This window comes from Sminthopsis crassicaudata, chromosome 5 (genome assembly GCF_048593235.1).
Source record: "Sminthopsis crassicaudata isolate SCR6 chromosome 5, ASM4859323v1, whole genome shotgun sequence".
NCBI lineage: Eukaryota > Metazoa > Chordata > Mammalia > Dasyuromorphia > Dasyuridae > Sminthopsis > Sminthopsis crassicaudata.
In genome coordinates, this window is record NC_133621.1 from 135,357,851 (window position 1) to 135,372,485 (window position 14,635).

The 14,635-nt window shown below is 35.2% G+C and overlaps 1 protein-coding gene across 3 annotated transcripts in view; it reads left to right on the top strand.

Annotated features, from left to right (window-relative positions):
• The window catches only part of DOCK4 (dedicator of cytokinesis 4), a 498,642-nt gene that overhangs the window by 259,082 nt on the left and 224,925 nt on the right, over positions 1-14,635 (top strand). For all 3 annotated transcript variants that reach the window (XM_074268282.1, XM_074268284.1, XM_074268283.1), the window contains exons 9-11: positions 6,753-6,834; positions 7,624-7,684; positions 10,333-10,465. In XM_074268282.1, the coding sequence (XP_074124383.1) occupies positions 6,753-6,834; positions 7,624-7,684; positions 10,333-10,465 (276 nt within the window). The remainder of the gene's footprint in view (positions 1-6,752; positions 6,835-7,623; positions 7,685-10,332; positions 10,466-14,635) is intronic.

The window sequence follows — 14,635 nt, forward strand, 5'->3', positions numbered from 1 at the left end:
TTTCCCTCTCTCACTAAATGTTCCTTATTTCTCCTGATTGTCCCAGCACCGTGACTTGGTAGTTTTCCAAATGGGTCAATGATCCGATTCTGTTTTCTCATTATTTTCACTTTTGATGAAGTTGATTCAAAACCTTTTTCATCTGGCCTTGACTTGTATTCATCTACACCTCTTATTCTATGCTTCAATTAAACTGTTTCTTGAACTACTTCCATTCCTTTGCTCACATTGTTCTTTGTTCAGAAAATTTCCCTTTCTCTCCTCATTTATTGAATTTCTACCCATCTGTAAGAACAGAAGTCAGATTTCTTTATGGTACTGCCCACACCACTCCCAAGAGAAGTCAAACCAGATAAAAACATAACTGGAAATATTTAACAAAATAAATAAAATACAGTAGAACACACATAATGTTTATATGCAGTTATAAGTCAGCATGCAGCCTGCAGAAATCTTTATGTATTGTTTTGTGACTCCTATTGCAGTGGAAGGTGAGGGGCTCTATGTGAGGACCTAGTTGACTTTAACACCATTATTCAAACTCATGAAATCCTTGTTCTATACAAGGGGGAGGCCCTCTTTTTGGAGTTCAAGGGCCTGAGTTCAAATCCTGCCTCTGATGTTTACTATTTGTGAGCTTGGGCAATTAACTTTAGTTGCCCTGGGCTTCAGTTTCTCATCTGAAATTGAATTAATTGAATTATATGACTTCTCATATTCTTTAGTTCATATATAGCTATATATTCTCATAAGTCTATAGCGATGATCCTTTGCTTCAAAAAATTTTTTTTTCTATTTCTTTAGTACACCTATAAAATATTATGATTTTCTATATATGTCATATTTTCCCACTAGAATCTGCTCTTTGAGAAAAAGTTCTTTGAGGATGGGGCTATGCCTTATCCAAACTTTACAGCTTACATTAGTACCTATTAAGTGTCCTAAAAGCAATAAACAGTTGATACATTTTTTCTCAATAGGAAGGAATTTGATTAAATTATTTCTGGTTAGGTCTTCTTTACATAACATCTTCTGTGGTCTTCCTTAACTCTCAGGGATCATTGAATGGTTTTAATGTTTTTCTGTATTTGGAATTTTTATGTTCTTTTGTTTTATACTTGTTCCAAATAGATTGTACTGTATTCCAATTAGATTGTCATCCACTTGGAGAGTCTTGATATGCTGTGTATCTTTGTATCTCCAATAGAGGAAGTGATAAATTAACATATATTGGTGATAGTTATCATTAATGGTAAAATTTAGCATTAATGATGAAATTTACCTAAGAGATCATCATCTTGCTTCTGAATGTTGGTTTAGCTGTGTTCATTTGACCCCAAACCTTGGCTGGAAGAGACCACCTTATGATAAATGGACAATGTTTAATGTTATCTTGCATATGGTGATTCAATGCTTGAATCCATTTTTCCTCTAGGAAGAGCAGTTGTTCTACCCCTTATATCCTTCTCTTCAAACAAGACCCACCTCCTCCATGAAGCTTTGACTGATTTCCTTTACTTCCAATAGAAACTGAGCTTTCTCTCTCCTCTGAAGTTGCAGATTGTTATTTCTTTCTTGAGTACTAATAGTGTTATATTGCATTATAGTTAGGCTTATGTCTTTAGAGGCACCATACTAAAATGGATAGAATGGGCACCTGACAGATAGGAAGTACTGCATTTCAGTCTGGCTAAGTTGGTCACTAAAATTATAAATTGCTAATTGAAGTGAGCAGAACGAAGAGAACATTGTACCCAATAACAAGATTATGTGATGATCAATTGTGAGGGACTTGTCTCTTCAACAAAGAGGTGATGCAAGGCAATTGCAATAGACTTGTGATGGAAAGAGCTGGTCCACAACCAGAGAGAACTATGGAGTCTGTGGATCACAGCATAATATTTTCACTTTTTGTTGTTGTTGTTGTTATTGTTGTTGTTTGCTGGTTGTTGTTGTTGTTTTTATTTTTTTTTTCCCCTTTTGATCTGACTTTTCTTATGTAGCAAAATGGATTTGGAAATATGTTAAAAGAATTGCACTTTTTATATGGGATTGCTTGTTGTCTTGGGGAGGGGTGGGGAGAGGGAAAAAATTTGAAACACAAGGTTTTGTGAAGGTGAATATTGAAAACTATCTTTCTGTGTATTTGGAAATATAAAATGCTAAGAAGAGGAAAAAACAAACAAACAAAACAACTATAAGCTTCAGAGAAGGTAGCTGAGTATGTTAGAAAAAGGAGTTCTTCATCTGGGAATTTCCTCCATTAATGAATGAATAGGTATAATTCCCATCTGGCCTTGACAAATATCTTACTTCTTCTCCTGGATTGTAAGCATATTGAAAGCAGGGCCTTATTTTATTTATTTATTTTTTTTTTAATGTCCCTAAGCCTAGGACAGTATTCATCATGTAGGAGTGGCTCAATAAACTTTTGTCTTGGGGCAAGTAGATAGCACAGTGGATAGAGTACCTGCCCTGTACTCCGGAGAACCTGAGTTCAAATCTGGACTCAGACACTTAATACTTCCTAGTTGTGTAACCCTGACCTTAATCCCAATTGCCTGGCTAAAACATCAACAACAAAACAATATTTGTTTTCTCAATAGAATAGCTAACATTTACATATCACTTAGTGTACTGGCAAACACATTGTTATCTTATTTGATTCTCACCCTTGAATGTTAGTATTGTTATTATCTCCACTTTATGGATGGGGAAAATGAGGCAAGAAATAGATAAGTAACATCCAGGATCATAAATGTCTGACAATGCATTTGAACTCAAGCCTTCCTGACTTCAGATCTGGCATTCTGTTGATCCCTATTAGGCTGAATTTTTCGCAGGTTTTATAACTGATTTTGGAGATTCAAGCTCCTCATTTTATAAACATAGAAAGAAATCCTGAAGAGGATAAATGATTTCCCCAAAGTCACACAGGTTTCCAGAGACTTCAACTCAGACTTTGACATCATTTGCTTAACATTAATCCCCCTTAAACATACCCTACCTCTAATTCCACTCCCCCATTCTTCCTTTTTCCTTTTGTCTGCTTGTTGAGTGAAGTATATTTCTGTATCCTGTGTGTGTGTGTGTGTGTGTTCAAATCCAGTTCTCTTTACATCTCACTTTTCTCATTTGCCTGAAAGCAGTGAGCTGGGCATTGTGAGTCCTACATCCTTATTTGCTTCAGTAGCCATTGTTAAGTAACTGAAAAGAAAAGAGAGTACTCATTCTTACCTCACAGTTCATGTGAAAGTTCTTGCCTTTCCCCACCAATTTCCAGCTCAGATCTTATGCCTTTGACTTTGTGTTTTACGTTCCTAATCATAGTAGTGACAAGCAAGCTATAACACCCTGGACTTCTCTGGCTGAAACAAAATAGCCTTTGGTTCTCATGTAGTGCCTGGGGCTACAATAGTAGTTGTAGGAATTGGGATGTGGCTGAGTGTGTTGTGAAAGGGAACCAAATGGAATATCGTTTTATTAGCAATCAAAAGGCTGCAGGAAGTAGTGGAGAGAAAGCCAGCCTCAGAACCTGAAACACCTGGGTTCAAGCCCTCTCTCTGATGCCTTCTGTCTTTGTAATCCTGAAAAAGTTTCTTTCTCTCTAATTGCTCTGACAACTCTGTGATTATAAGAGCCAGCGAAGATGCCAATTTGCCTTGTCCAGGCAGTCTCTAATGCCAGTGAAATCATAGCTCCAGAATAGTCCCTCTCCCTGGTCTTAGCAACATCTCCTAACACTGACAACCATCCAGAGACAGAATTCAATAAAATACTGTAACAAAGCATTTCTTCTTCTAATTACTATTTCTTCTTCCAGTGTTCCATGCCTAATGCATAATTGTCACCTCATCTCTTGATATGTAAACTGTTTAGATATTTAGGCATGCTGTGCAAAATAGTCTTAGGTAGAACTGAGAAATTGGCAAAAATCTGTCTTTTCCATTTTTACCTTTCTCAGTCTCAGGTGTCCAACATATTCTACTGGCTAGATCTGTCATCATTCTTCTGTCTCCATTAAAATGAACTCACCTGACCCTGCCAAGTAGCTAGCAGGTTTAGACCTCTTTCCCATCATCTCCCATTCCCATTTCTGCTAAATGAATGAATGAATAAAACAAATAAGTAATTAAATAAATCAAATTAAAATTGTCCATTACAGCAGAGACCCAGTCTCTGTAGTAGCATTTTATAGGTGATTAGTCTTGGCAGTGAGGTGGTACAATAATAAATGGAGCTCCATGCCTGCAGTCAAGAAAATTAATTTTCCCTAGTTCAGTTCTCAGCTCAGACACTTAGTGTCTATGTGACATTGAGCAACTCACTTAATTTGCCTCAGTTTCCTCATCTGTAAAAATTAGCTGGAGAAATCTCAACTGGGATCAAGAAGAATCACACTGTACTGAACAGACAAGTGTTGAGTGAATATGTTGCTTTATGATGGAAATTGACAGAGCTAATTAAAGCAAGCAAGTCCTGTGGTTCTTTCCTGACCAGACTGTTAACCTGCATTAAACATGTGACATGCTTGGGAGTTATAAACCTGTGTAACTTCCAAATGTTTTTAAAAAATAAAATCTAACATTCTTGTGTTGCCTAACATAGGAAGCTTAATTACATTTCAGCAAGAGTTTTTTGTAAGCATTTACTTTACTTCAATGGTATGATGATCAACGGTAGAACTCCAGATGCTGTTACCAGACTGGGGAGGGAAATATTTTAGCTCAGATGAGTTTTATATTGCTCTTTAAGTTATATTCTGTATTGTGCTTAGTCATAAATTCAAACCCACCTCTGGAAGCATGCTACACATAGATAATTATAACTGATGAGAAATAATATAGTAGGTTCAACTTTCTATTTTAACATAATATTAGGAGGAAAACAATTATTGCTCTTACTCATATATCAAAGTTAGCTCTGGGTCAAGAATAGTAATTAGTTACCTCCAGAAAGCCCTTACACATTGTATGGTGATTGTTCCAGTAATGGTTTACAGATCATTCTTATAAATCCTGGCGACTTTCCAAGTGGTCTATTGCCAAATGTCTTATAAATACTAATATTTACAGTAATATGAAGTGGCCCTTTTTTCTTCCCCAGCTGAATTTCTTCCTTCCTTTCTTCCTTCCTTCCTTCCTTCCTTCCTTCCTTCCTTCCTTCCTTCCTTCCTTCCTTCCTTCCTTCCTTCCTTCCTTCCTTCCTTCCTTCCTTCCTTCCTTCCTTCCTTCCTTCCTTCCTTCCTTCTTTCCTTCCTTCCTTATTACCTATCATCCATCCTTGAAAATTATTCAAAAGTAATTTTTATCCCCATTAATTGTGACAAGATTTTTTTCCCCTACTGACAAATGGATTAGGTGGTCCATTAGTTCTTTTATTTCATTGTGAACTGATTCATTTCTTATGCATTGATATTTTCTGTGAATTTCATTTTTCTTAGAACTGCCTTCTTTTACAGAATGCTAAGTTCTGAATTTGTAAGCACATAACCCAACCACCCATTTTAATTTTGTTAAGCATTTGTTAAAGATTAAGGAACAGAAGTATTTTTTAAAAAATAAACTATGGTGGAGGAGCCCATCAACTAGGTAATGGCTGAACAAGTTATAATATGAATGTGAAGGAGTACTGTTGCACTCTAAAAAATAATGGTGGGGAAGGTTTCAAAGAAAACTAGAAAGACCTATGCCACCTGATACAATACAAAATGAAATATGCAGAATCAGGGGAGCAGTTTATAAATAACTTATAATAAGCAGCTTTCAAACATTTAGAGATTCTGATCTATACAATGACCAATCACAATACTAGAAAACTCATGAAAAAGAGGTTGTTAATGCCCTAAGCTGACTGGAGTTCATAACTCAAATTGCATATTGAGACAAATTTTTAAAGGTATGACCAATGTAATAATTTGTTTTTGCTTGACAATACATGTTTGTAACAAAATAGTTTGTTTTTCTTCTTTCTCAGTGGTTTGTTTTTCTTCTTTCTCAGTGGAAGGAGAGAGATGGAAGAGGGAGAAAGCAGATTTTCAATGATTAAAAATAATATTTAATTAAAAGAAAATACTAATAAAATCCATGTGAAAAGTGGATCTCTAGTTAAGAAAAGGCAAATGAAACCATGCTTCATACTCATTCTTCATTAATTTAATTTCTGGCTAACTTCTTGCAAAGAAAAACAGTGAAAACATGGAGTTTAAATTCTTTTCATTTCTCAGAAAGTTATTTCTTTGTGCCTCATATTTTCCCCTTTCCAGATTATTTACTTGCAAAATTTATCTCAAGAGAAGCAAACTCTATTTGTGTCATATTCTTTGTTGTTATTGTTCAGTCACCTCTGACTCTTCATGAGTCCATAGACCTTGCTGTCCATGGGATTTTCTTGACAAAGATCCTGTCATTGCTATTCCACTGGATCAAGGGCTAACTAAGGTGAAGTGACTTGTCCAGGGTCACATAGCTAATAAGTGTCTGAGATCAGATTTGAATTTGAATTTTCCTGATTCTAGCCCCAGCACTCTATCCAAGAAGCCTTTAGCTGTCTTCATTTCAGGGACAAGCCTAATTTTTATAGAAACAAATTGTATATCAATGCCATTTAGAATGCTAGTTACGAAAACTGTAAAGGTTGAGAATGAAAAGTTTTAAGAACAAAAGGCTTAGAAGAATGGACAAATAAAAATAAAGAAATTAAACTGACTTCTTGACATTTAACATATATATATTTTTTAATTTTGCCTGCAGTGAGAGGTTTTTTTTGAGACTAAATAGGAATGGTCTGCCAAAGTCCCCAGAGAAGCCTGAAAGACATTGTTCTCTCTTTGTGGTGAGTATACCTTATTTTCATATGCAAGAAAACCTTTTTCCATTGTACTTATTGAAATGAAATAACACTACATTTATTATAACCAGACCTTGTTGTTTTTGCTTAAGATTGCTAGTTAGCTCATAAATATTATAAGGATTCATAAATTTGTTCATTTATATAATATTAATGTTAACATCATTTATAACTACATTAAAAAAAAACTTTTATACAGATCATATTCTGTTAGAAGGGACATTGAAGAACTGGGAATTTTTATTTCTGCATTAAAATGTTGTTGATTTTTTGTTTTGAAGCAAGTAACCCATTGGCTATTGGTTAAATCATTCTTTGTTAAAAGGAAATATGATTGTAGTTTCATTTGTATTTATAATATGATTCTGTGTGTGTGTGTGTGTTTCTCTCCCTCCTTCACTTCCCTATCTGTCTTTCCTTCTGATAACTGGATACAACAGAACTTCATTTAAGGGATCCAATTCTATTTTCAGCTCTTTTGTCCCCATATAGAATAGGCTATCTAACATTCTTAACTATTCCCCATAAAACATGTTAGATGAAATAATGTTATAAGGGACTATGACTTCCCTAAGACTAAGATTATTATTGTGAAATAATGTTAGTCATAGCAATGCCAGATGAAGATGAGCCTTTTTTGCGTGTAGTTGATCAACTAGCATTTATTAAATGCCTACTTTGTGTCGGATACTGGCAAAATAACACACCACAGCCTTTCAATGGTGTTTTTTCATATGTGAGCTAACAAATGACCTTCCTTGGTTTCTTTGGCAGGATCTGGGTAGCAGTGAGCTCAGAAAGGACATCTATATCACTGTGCACATCATTCGAATAGGTGAGTAGGGCAACCTGCCAACCTTAGTAACACATTTGCAAATGATGTACAAGTAGCGAGGAGAAAAAAAGACTATAAGGTTTGGTTATGGTTATAATACATTTCTATTCCATATGCTTAAATACATTTAGGAAAGAAGTCTATCTGTGCTTTGCTTCTTTATTTTTAATGCCACTTATTTTTCTGATGTTGGTGTTGACAGTTTTTAGTCCCGATCTAGGAATAGCCTTTTCCCCCATGTCATAATTGGAGTTAAGTATATTTGTCATACTTTCATTTTTAAATAGCCATTAACAATTAGGTGTTTTGTATGTTTTCCTCTCTCCTTTGGGAGAAAAAAAATAAATAAAAGAGGTTTTCTGTCTTTATTCAAGATTTGGGAGTGGGAGGGTAGGTTCACAAGAGTGCTCCCTTTAAAGTTTTTTTTTTTTTTTTTTCAAATAAAAAAGAAAGACAAATTCTAATTTTAGAGGATAGTGTGAAGTGGTCTTTTGGGGCTAGATTTCCTACAGATTCATGAATTCTTTATATTACACATGCATAAATCAGGCAGCATGTATTTCCCCTGTGTTATTCCAGCATAGTAAATGATTTTAAATGAAGGGATTTTGGAGTTGAAGGAATAAGGTAAAGCACAAACTACTTAAACCACATGACTTTTATATTGATGCCAAAGAGTTGGAATATGAAATTTACTCCCTTTTTTTCCAGGACTGTGTTTTTTATTTTTGTCCCTTAGAAATGGCATGGTTCTTTAGGATGCATCCATGTAGAATTCACTGTATTGATCTATATTTTATTTTTGTCTACATGAAATATCTGCATTGTACATGGTGAGAGGAGAGCTTATAATACATTGTCATTTCAATGCAGACTAGTGTGTGTAGGGTTTTTTTATGTATAATCCCTTCTGAAATCCCTTTCCCATTTCTTTATCTTTTTATGTTTGAAGGACAGCAGAAGCGAGAGGCAAGCTATTTGTTTCTTTTTTGTCTTCTTTTTAAATGAGTATAGAGGAACATTATGGGGAGGGAATCCTTAGAAGCCTTAAGAAAAGCTAGAATGTAGACTAAAATATATTTCTGTGAAGAAGATATGGTAAACCAACAAGGTGACAAGAGTAAAGACTGCTTATACATGCACTCCTTTGAAATAAATAATACAAGTTGATGCTATAAAACCTGGAAGAAATTAATTTTGTGAGAATATTTTTAAATTTTAATAAAATCATTCAAAATATCATTGAATATTTGATAATGACTATTTATGAGTTTTCTATAGTTAGATGAATTAGGTAGTGTTTCCCCACTCTCCACTGAAATATTCCCTCTTTTTTAAAGAGGGATAACAGAAAATGTATTTGGAGCAGACCCAATAAAGCCAAGAGATTTTAATGGGAACTGTGCTTGCTTCAAATGTATAACAGTTTAATAGCAGTTATCTCTTTTTATCAAGAATTTTGCGGATATTAATTAGTTGAAATGAACATTTAATTAGCAGTTAATCCCCTTCAGCTTTCATTGAATGCATAACTTCATTGGGATTATTGAAAGACCTGCTGAAAAGGTCAAGAGATTTTTGGTTAAATGTTTTGAGAATGAGATGAAATTAGATTTGGAGCAGTGCACTGTAAGAAGAATTTAGGCTTAGTCTGTTAGTTCCTTTGATGTTGTGAAATGAAGGGGAGAAGGAATTGTTATCTTTAAGAGCCAGGCACTTTTCATTTCTGTAAAATTGTCCTAGGCATCTACTTATTGAGTAAGAAGGGTGTGCTGGCCAGCGCTAGCTAGGGAAAGTGAGAAACGATACACCTTGCTATTTCTTGCTTTACATGTTGGTGTTTAAGGATGGGACTTTGATTCTTAAAGAAAAACATGGTTTTTAAATACAGAAAATTATGAAGTATGCATTCTCTTGTCCCCTTCTTTGCATTTCTTTTTATTCCTCTTTTATTCTCTATTTTTCCTTTTTAATTTTTGAAATGGCTTGTGGCTGTTGGGTGCTCTCCTTTATTCTCCTTTCCCCTTTGTCTTTGCTTAGGGGCCTTTCCTAGAAATATGACTAGAGCCTGGGGTTTCTCATTAATCAGAGAGTTGGGAACTCTAGAGTTGATAGCACCAGTCAATTGAGCACTGTAATTGTATCAGTCTTGTAGTATGTGAGAGAGAGCTAGTGCTCTCAGAGCCAGAAGGGAAGGCTAAAATTGGTTTTTTCAACATCTAAGTGTTGTGAAGCAAGAGAGTTATGCTTTATGGGGTTGGGAGGTGGTGACAGGAACAGCCTATAAATGTTTCTCATTTGAGGATCTTCTCAAGCTATTATGAAAGTTATGTTTCTCTTTTACTTTATCGCAAGACAAAATGAAGGAGCAAAGATTCCATCAGCTTATTGGAATTCTAGAATTTTAGCGTGCTAAGTGTCCTTAGAAATTATACTCTCATTTTACAGGTGAGGGAATTAAGGAGAAGGGAGATTAGGTTGATGAAGCTAGAGTCACACAGCTACTTAGTCTCAGGGGAAGGATCAAACTTTCCAATATTCTTTTCATCATAACATTAACTTACTTCTGGACTGCTGTGGAGTTGGGCACAATTCATGGGCACAACTGCAGGCAAGTGGCTATGAACTGTCATTGTTTTACTGGACAGGTCGCATGGGGGCTGGAGAGAAGAAGAATGCGTGCAGTGTACAGTATCGGCGGCCCTTTGGCTGTGCAGTCCTTAGTATTGCTGACCTGCTGACTGGGGAAACCAAGGATGACCTCATCTTGAAAGTATACATGTAAGAAACATTCAAGCATTTGTATTTGGGGAGAAGTCGATGTGAGTGAATGTAGCCCCCTGGAACGGGGAGAGGAACAGAGATTGGGAGTAGCAACTCTTCCTAGTATTGCTTATGGATGATAGAATCTCAAATGTGGATTTTCCAGATCCATTCAAAGAGACTCAGCATGTGTAGTATAAGGACCAGCTTGCTAACTGCCACTCACTCAGATGATAACTATATTAAATTATCAATTACGGTGCATATTGATTGTCTACCTTTTTTAGCTTCTCTGCTGCAGGTTTAAAATTCCAAGATGGTTTCCCCCCCTTTTTTTGTAGACTATTTCCCTGAATATCAGTTAGTAATGAAAATTAGATAATTGGGAAGGATGCCAGTAATCTTAATTATAAGCTCATGGATTCCTGGACCTGAAGTTCTGAGCTGCTTGAACAATCTGATCAACTATCTGCACTAGGTTCAACATTAATATGATAAACTTCCAGGTGAGGCAGGGAAGGACATAAAATTACCTTAAAAAAGAGGTAAACCAATCCAGTTAAGAAGCAGTGTGAATCAGCTGTCCCATGCTGATTAGTAAGAAGGCTGGGACCCTTGTATAGCCCTATACTACCATATTGGGCAAGATGGGGAGATCTGGTTTTAGAGGCAGGAGGAGAAGGAAAGAAAGAGGGAGAAATGAAGGAAGCAGAGGAAGGGGAGGAAGAGAGAGAGAATGCAAAATAGTTTTAATAATTACCTAAGTAAATGTCATTGTTTCAAGCTAATAGTCTCTAGTGAGAGACTATCTGATTACCTGTTAATTTGATTTTCATGACATCAGCCCAAGGCCACCAAAGAAGTAAAAGAACATGTGTGTGTGTGTGTGTGTGTGTGTGTGTGTGTGTGTGTGTGTGTGTGTGTGTGTATCCTATATACAACTGACATTTAGAAAAGCTTTTTTATTTAAGGATATGCTGTGGCCAAGCAGTTTTTAAATAGTGAGGGGCAGGAACTCAGTTGCTGAAGGACTCCCTCAGGTCCTTCCAGGAGAGGGGCACATTTTAGCCCTTTCTGTCATTCCTCTGATCCCATGTAACCTGCTGATGCTCTAGTGCAAGGTCCATGCAAGGTTCACAGAGTGAAACAACAACATAGAGTTGTCTCTTTCTGGTGGAGTAGACTCTTTTATGAGAATACTCCCTCAGGAACTAAGCTTTAGACTTGCCAGCCTTTGAATACAGGGCTGCAAATGGAAACTTCCCCTTTTTTGGGAACTTTTGTTTCCAAATTTATACTTGAGTATATTTTGTCATTATTGTAGGGTGGTACCGTTTTAGTTTATCCCTGTCTCACATAGAAGTGGGTTCCATCATGTGTGTATATATATATATATATATACATATATGTTGTATTTAACATATACTTTAACATATTTAACATGTATTAGTCTACCTGCCATCTGGGGGAAGGAGGGGAAAATTTGGAACAAAAGGTTTTGCAACTGTCAATGCTGAAAAATTACCCAAACATATATCTTGTAAATAAAAAGCTATAATACAAAAAAAGAATTGGGTTCCATTTGCTTGACCTTGTGGATATATTACTTATGTCTAAGACATATGTCTTTTTTTGGGGGGGGATGAGCAGCATAGACAGGAAACCCTTTTTCATACCCCAGAAATATAACAAATAGCACTACAAAATTCTACTGTTTATTTTGTAAGCAAGAAAAAAGAATCACAATATAAATATATTTATGCATATGTTGTTACTTAATAAAAGCATTTCTTATCTGTAGTAGAAGTTTCCTATAAAAAGGAGATATTGTTACAATTAGATTGCAGATGTCTTACAACAAAAAAATTCATAACCTTTTTAATGTCATGGGCCCCTTGGGCAGTCTGCTTCAGCTTCTGGATCCCTTCTAAGAATAATGTTTATTAATGCATAAATAAAATACATAGGATTACTTTGAAAACTGATTATATTGAAATACATTTAGTGCACTTATCAAAATATTAAATTATGGACATCAGGTAAAGAAGGCTTGCTTTACCATATCATATCCAACTATACTAAAGTATTAATTTGTACAACTTAAATCTTCACTGCAGAACTCCCTTATCTGCTTTCTGTATAATATATTGGCAAAAGTTTCTTGGGAAATTACAAATTTTTGTTGTTCCATCTGGGTCTTCCATGTGGTATGGTTGATAAATTACCTGGCTGAAGCAGAAGATATGGGTTTGAATTACACCTTTTCCATCTTTTAGTTTTCTGACCATGAATTGGTCGCTTAATCTCTTTGGACCCCAACTTTTAAAATCTGTAATATGGGGTGGTTAGCTCAAAATAATTCCTAATGTTATTATGAAGCATCAGTTAGATAATGTGTAAAGTGCTTTGTAAATGATGACTATCACCACGACAGCTAGAGCACCACCGTCACTGATAATAATAGCATTATATATACAAAGATATGTATTATATCCCTCCACACAGAGGTATATACACACACAAACACACATATCTCTCAGTTATATAATTTTCATGAGATTTTGGCTTCTTGTCTGGCTTTGTTCATAAAATTGAAGTTTCACATATTGGGGCCTCTTGAATCTTGAAGTGGGCTATAAGGGTTATGGAACATACACTAGGGAACCTACACTTACAATAAGTAGAATTTCCCTAAAATACATGGTACATTTTATAGCTGTTTGCATTACAATTGAATTTTGGTAATGATTGTTTAATTTTCTCTGGGAAAAAAAATGCCTTTCTCATTTTGTGGAATACTTTTGATTACTGAGCAAAATATGTCTAGGTGACCATCTGAAGATAATGCCAAAATTAATACTGAAATCTTTCAAAGATTTGGGATTTCATTGCTGTGAATTATCTTTTTACCAATGTAGATCACAAACTTTCTATGTTTTTAAGTTGGAATTTATGAATTTTTTTTAAAAATAGAATTTCAGTATAAATTGATTTCCCTAATAATCCCACATTTTTTTATTGTATGCATCTAAAAACATTATTATGTGAAGATATCCAAAGATTTCATCAGACTACCAAAAAAAATCACTTAGCAAAAAGAGAATAAATAAACCTTTGTTTTAGACTGTCTTTAGGATGTGGAGTGTCTAATAAATTTCATTAGCTGGTCCCAAACTTCTGAAGATAAGCCTATTCAAAGTTAAAGTTATTCTAAGATTACATTTTTCTTATTATACCTCTGAGCATATCCAGCACATCCACCCAAAAGAACTTTCAGCCTGGTGAGGTCTGCCAAAGCTAGCGTTCCCACCCAGATAGCCTCCAAGGACTCAGTCAACTCTGAAAACCCATTCATGTCTGCCACAAATTATGGCAGTTTATTCTAATAATTACCTTAATTTATTTGATACATATCATTTACGTGTCATTCTTGTAAGATTATTATATAGGCACATGCTTAGCATTTTCTCCTCCCACTGACACTGATGGATTTCCTATTGTTATCCATAATCTCTTGGTTCTCCATTTCAGTATTACACATTTGTCAGTTAGTTGGTAGACTGAAGTCTTCAAACAAGAATTAAGAACATAAAAATGTAGAAATCTTTGACCTATTTTGAAACATATAAACACTTAGTAAAATTAATAACTCTATTTGGGAGCATGCCGATGTTTTTTTAGTTTGTTTTGTTTTTGTTCAGGTCTATGATTTTAATAGTGGATCAGAAATTCCCCTACATGATACAGATGAGCCATTCTTGTGTAATTTATAGTCTTAGAGAGTTACATGTGCCATAGTAAATGAAGGGATTTGCCCAGGGTCACAAAGCCAGAACATGAATCCAGTCTCTAAGACTAACCCTTTCTATCTACTGTACCATATGTATATTTTTTGCCTTTAACTCTCAGTACAGAACTAAATTTCATAGGATACTCCTTAATGAGAAAATTTCTTCTACCAATGCAGGTGAGCACTTTTTTGCAACTTAAAAGTTCTAGAGATTTCCTAGAGCATTGAGAAATTAAATATCTTGCCTAGAGTCCCATAGAAGTCATTCTCTAATAGGGCTAAAATTCATGATCATTGTCTCTCTCAAAGAAAATTCATTCTGAAACATGTTAGAACCAAGTAATACATTTGCAGGTCCCATCTTGCCTGGCTCCCTAGTAGTATAGCAAAAGCATTAC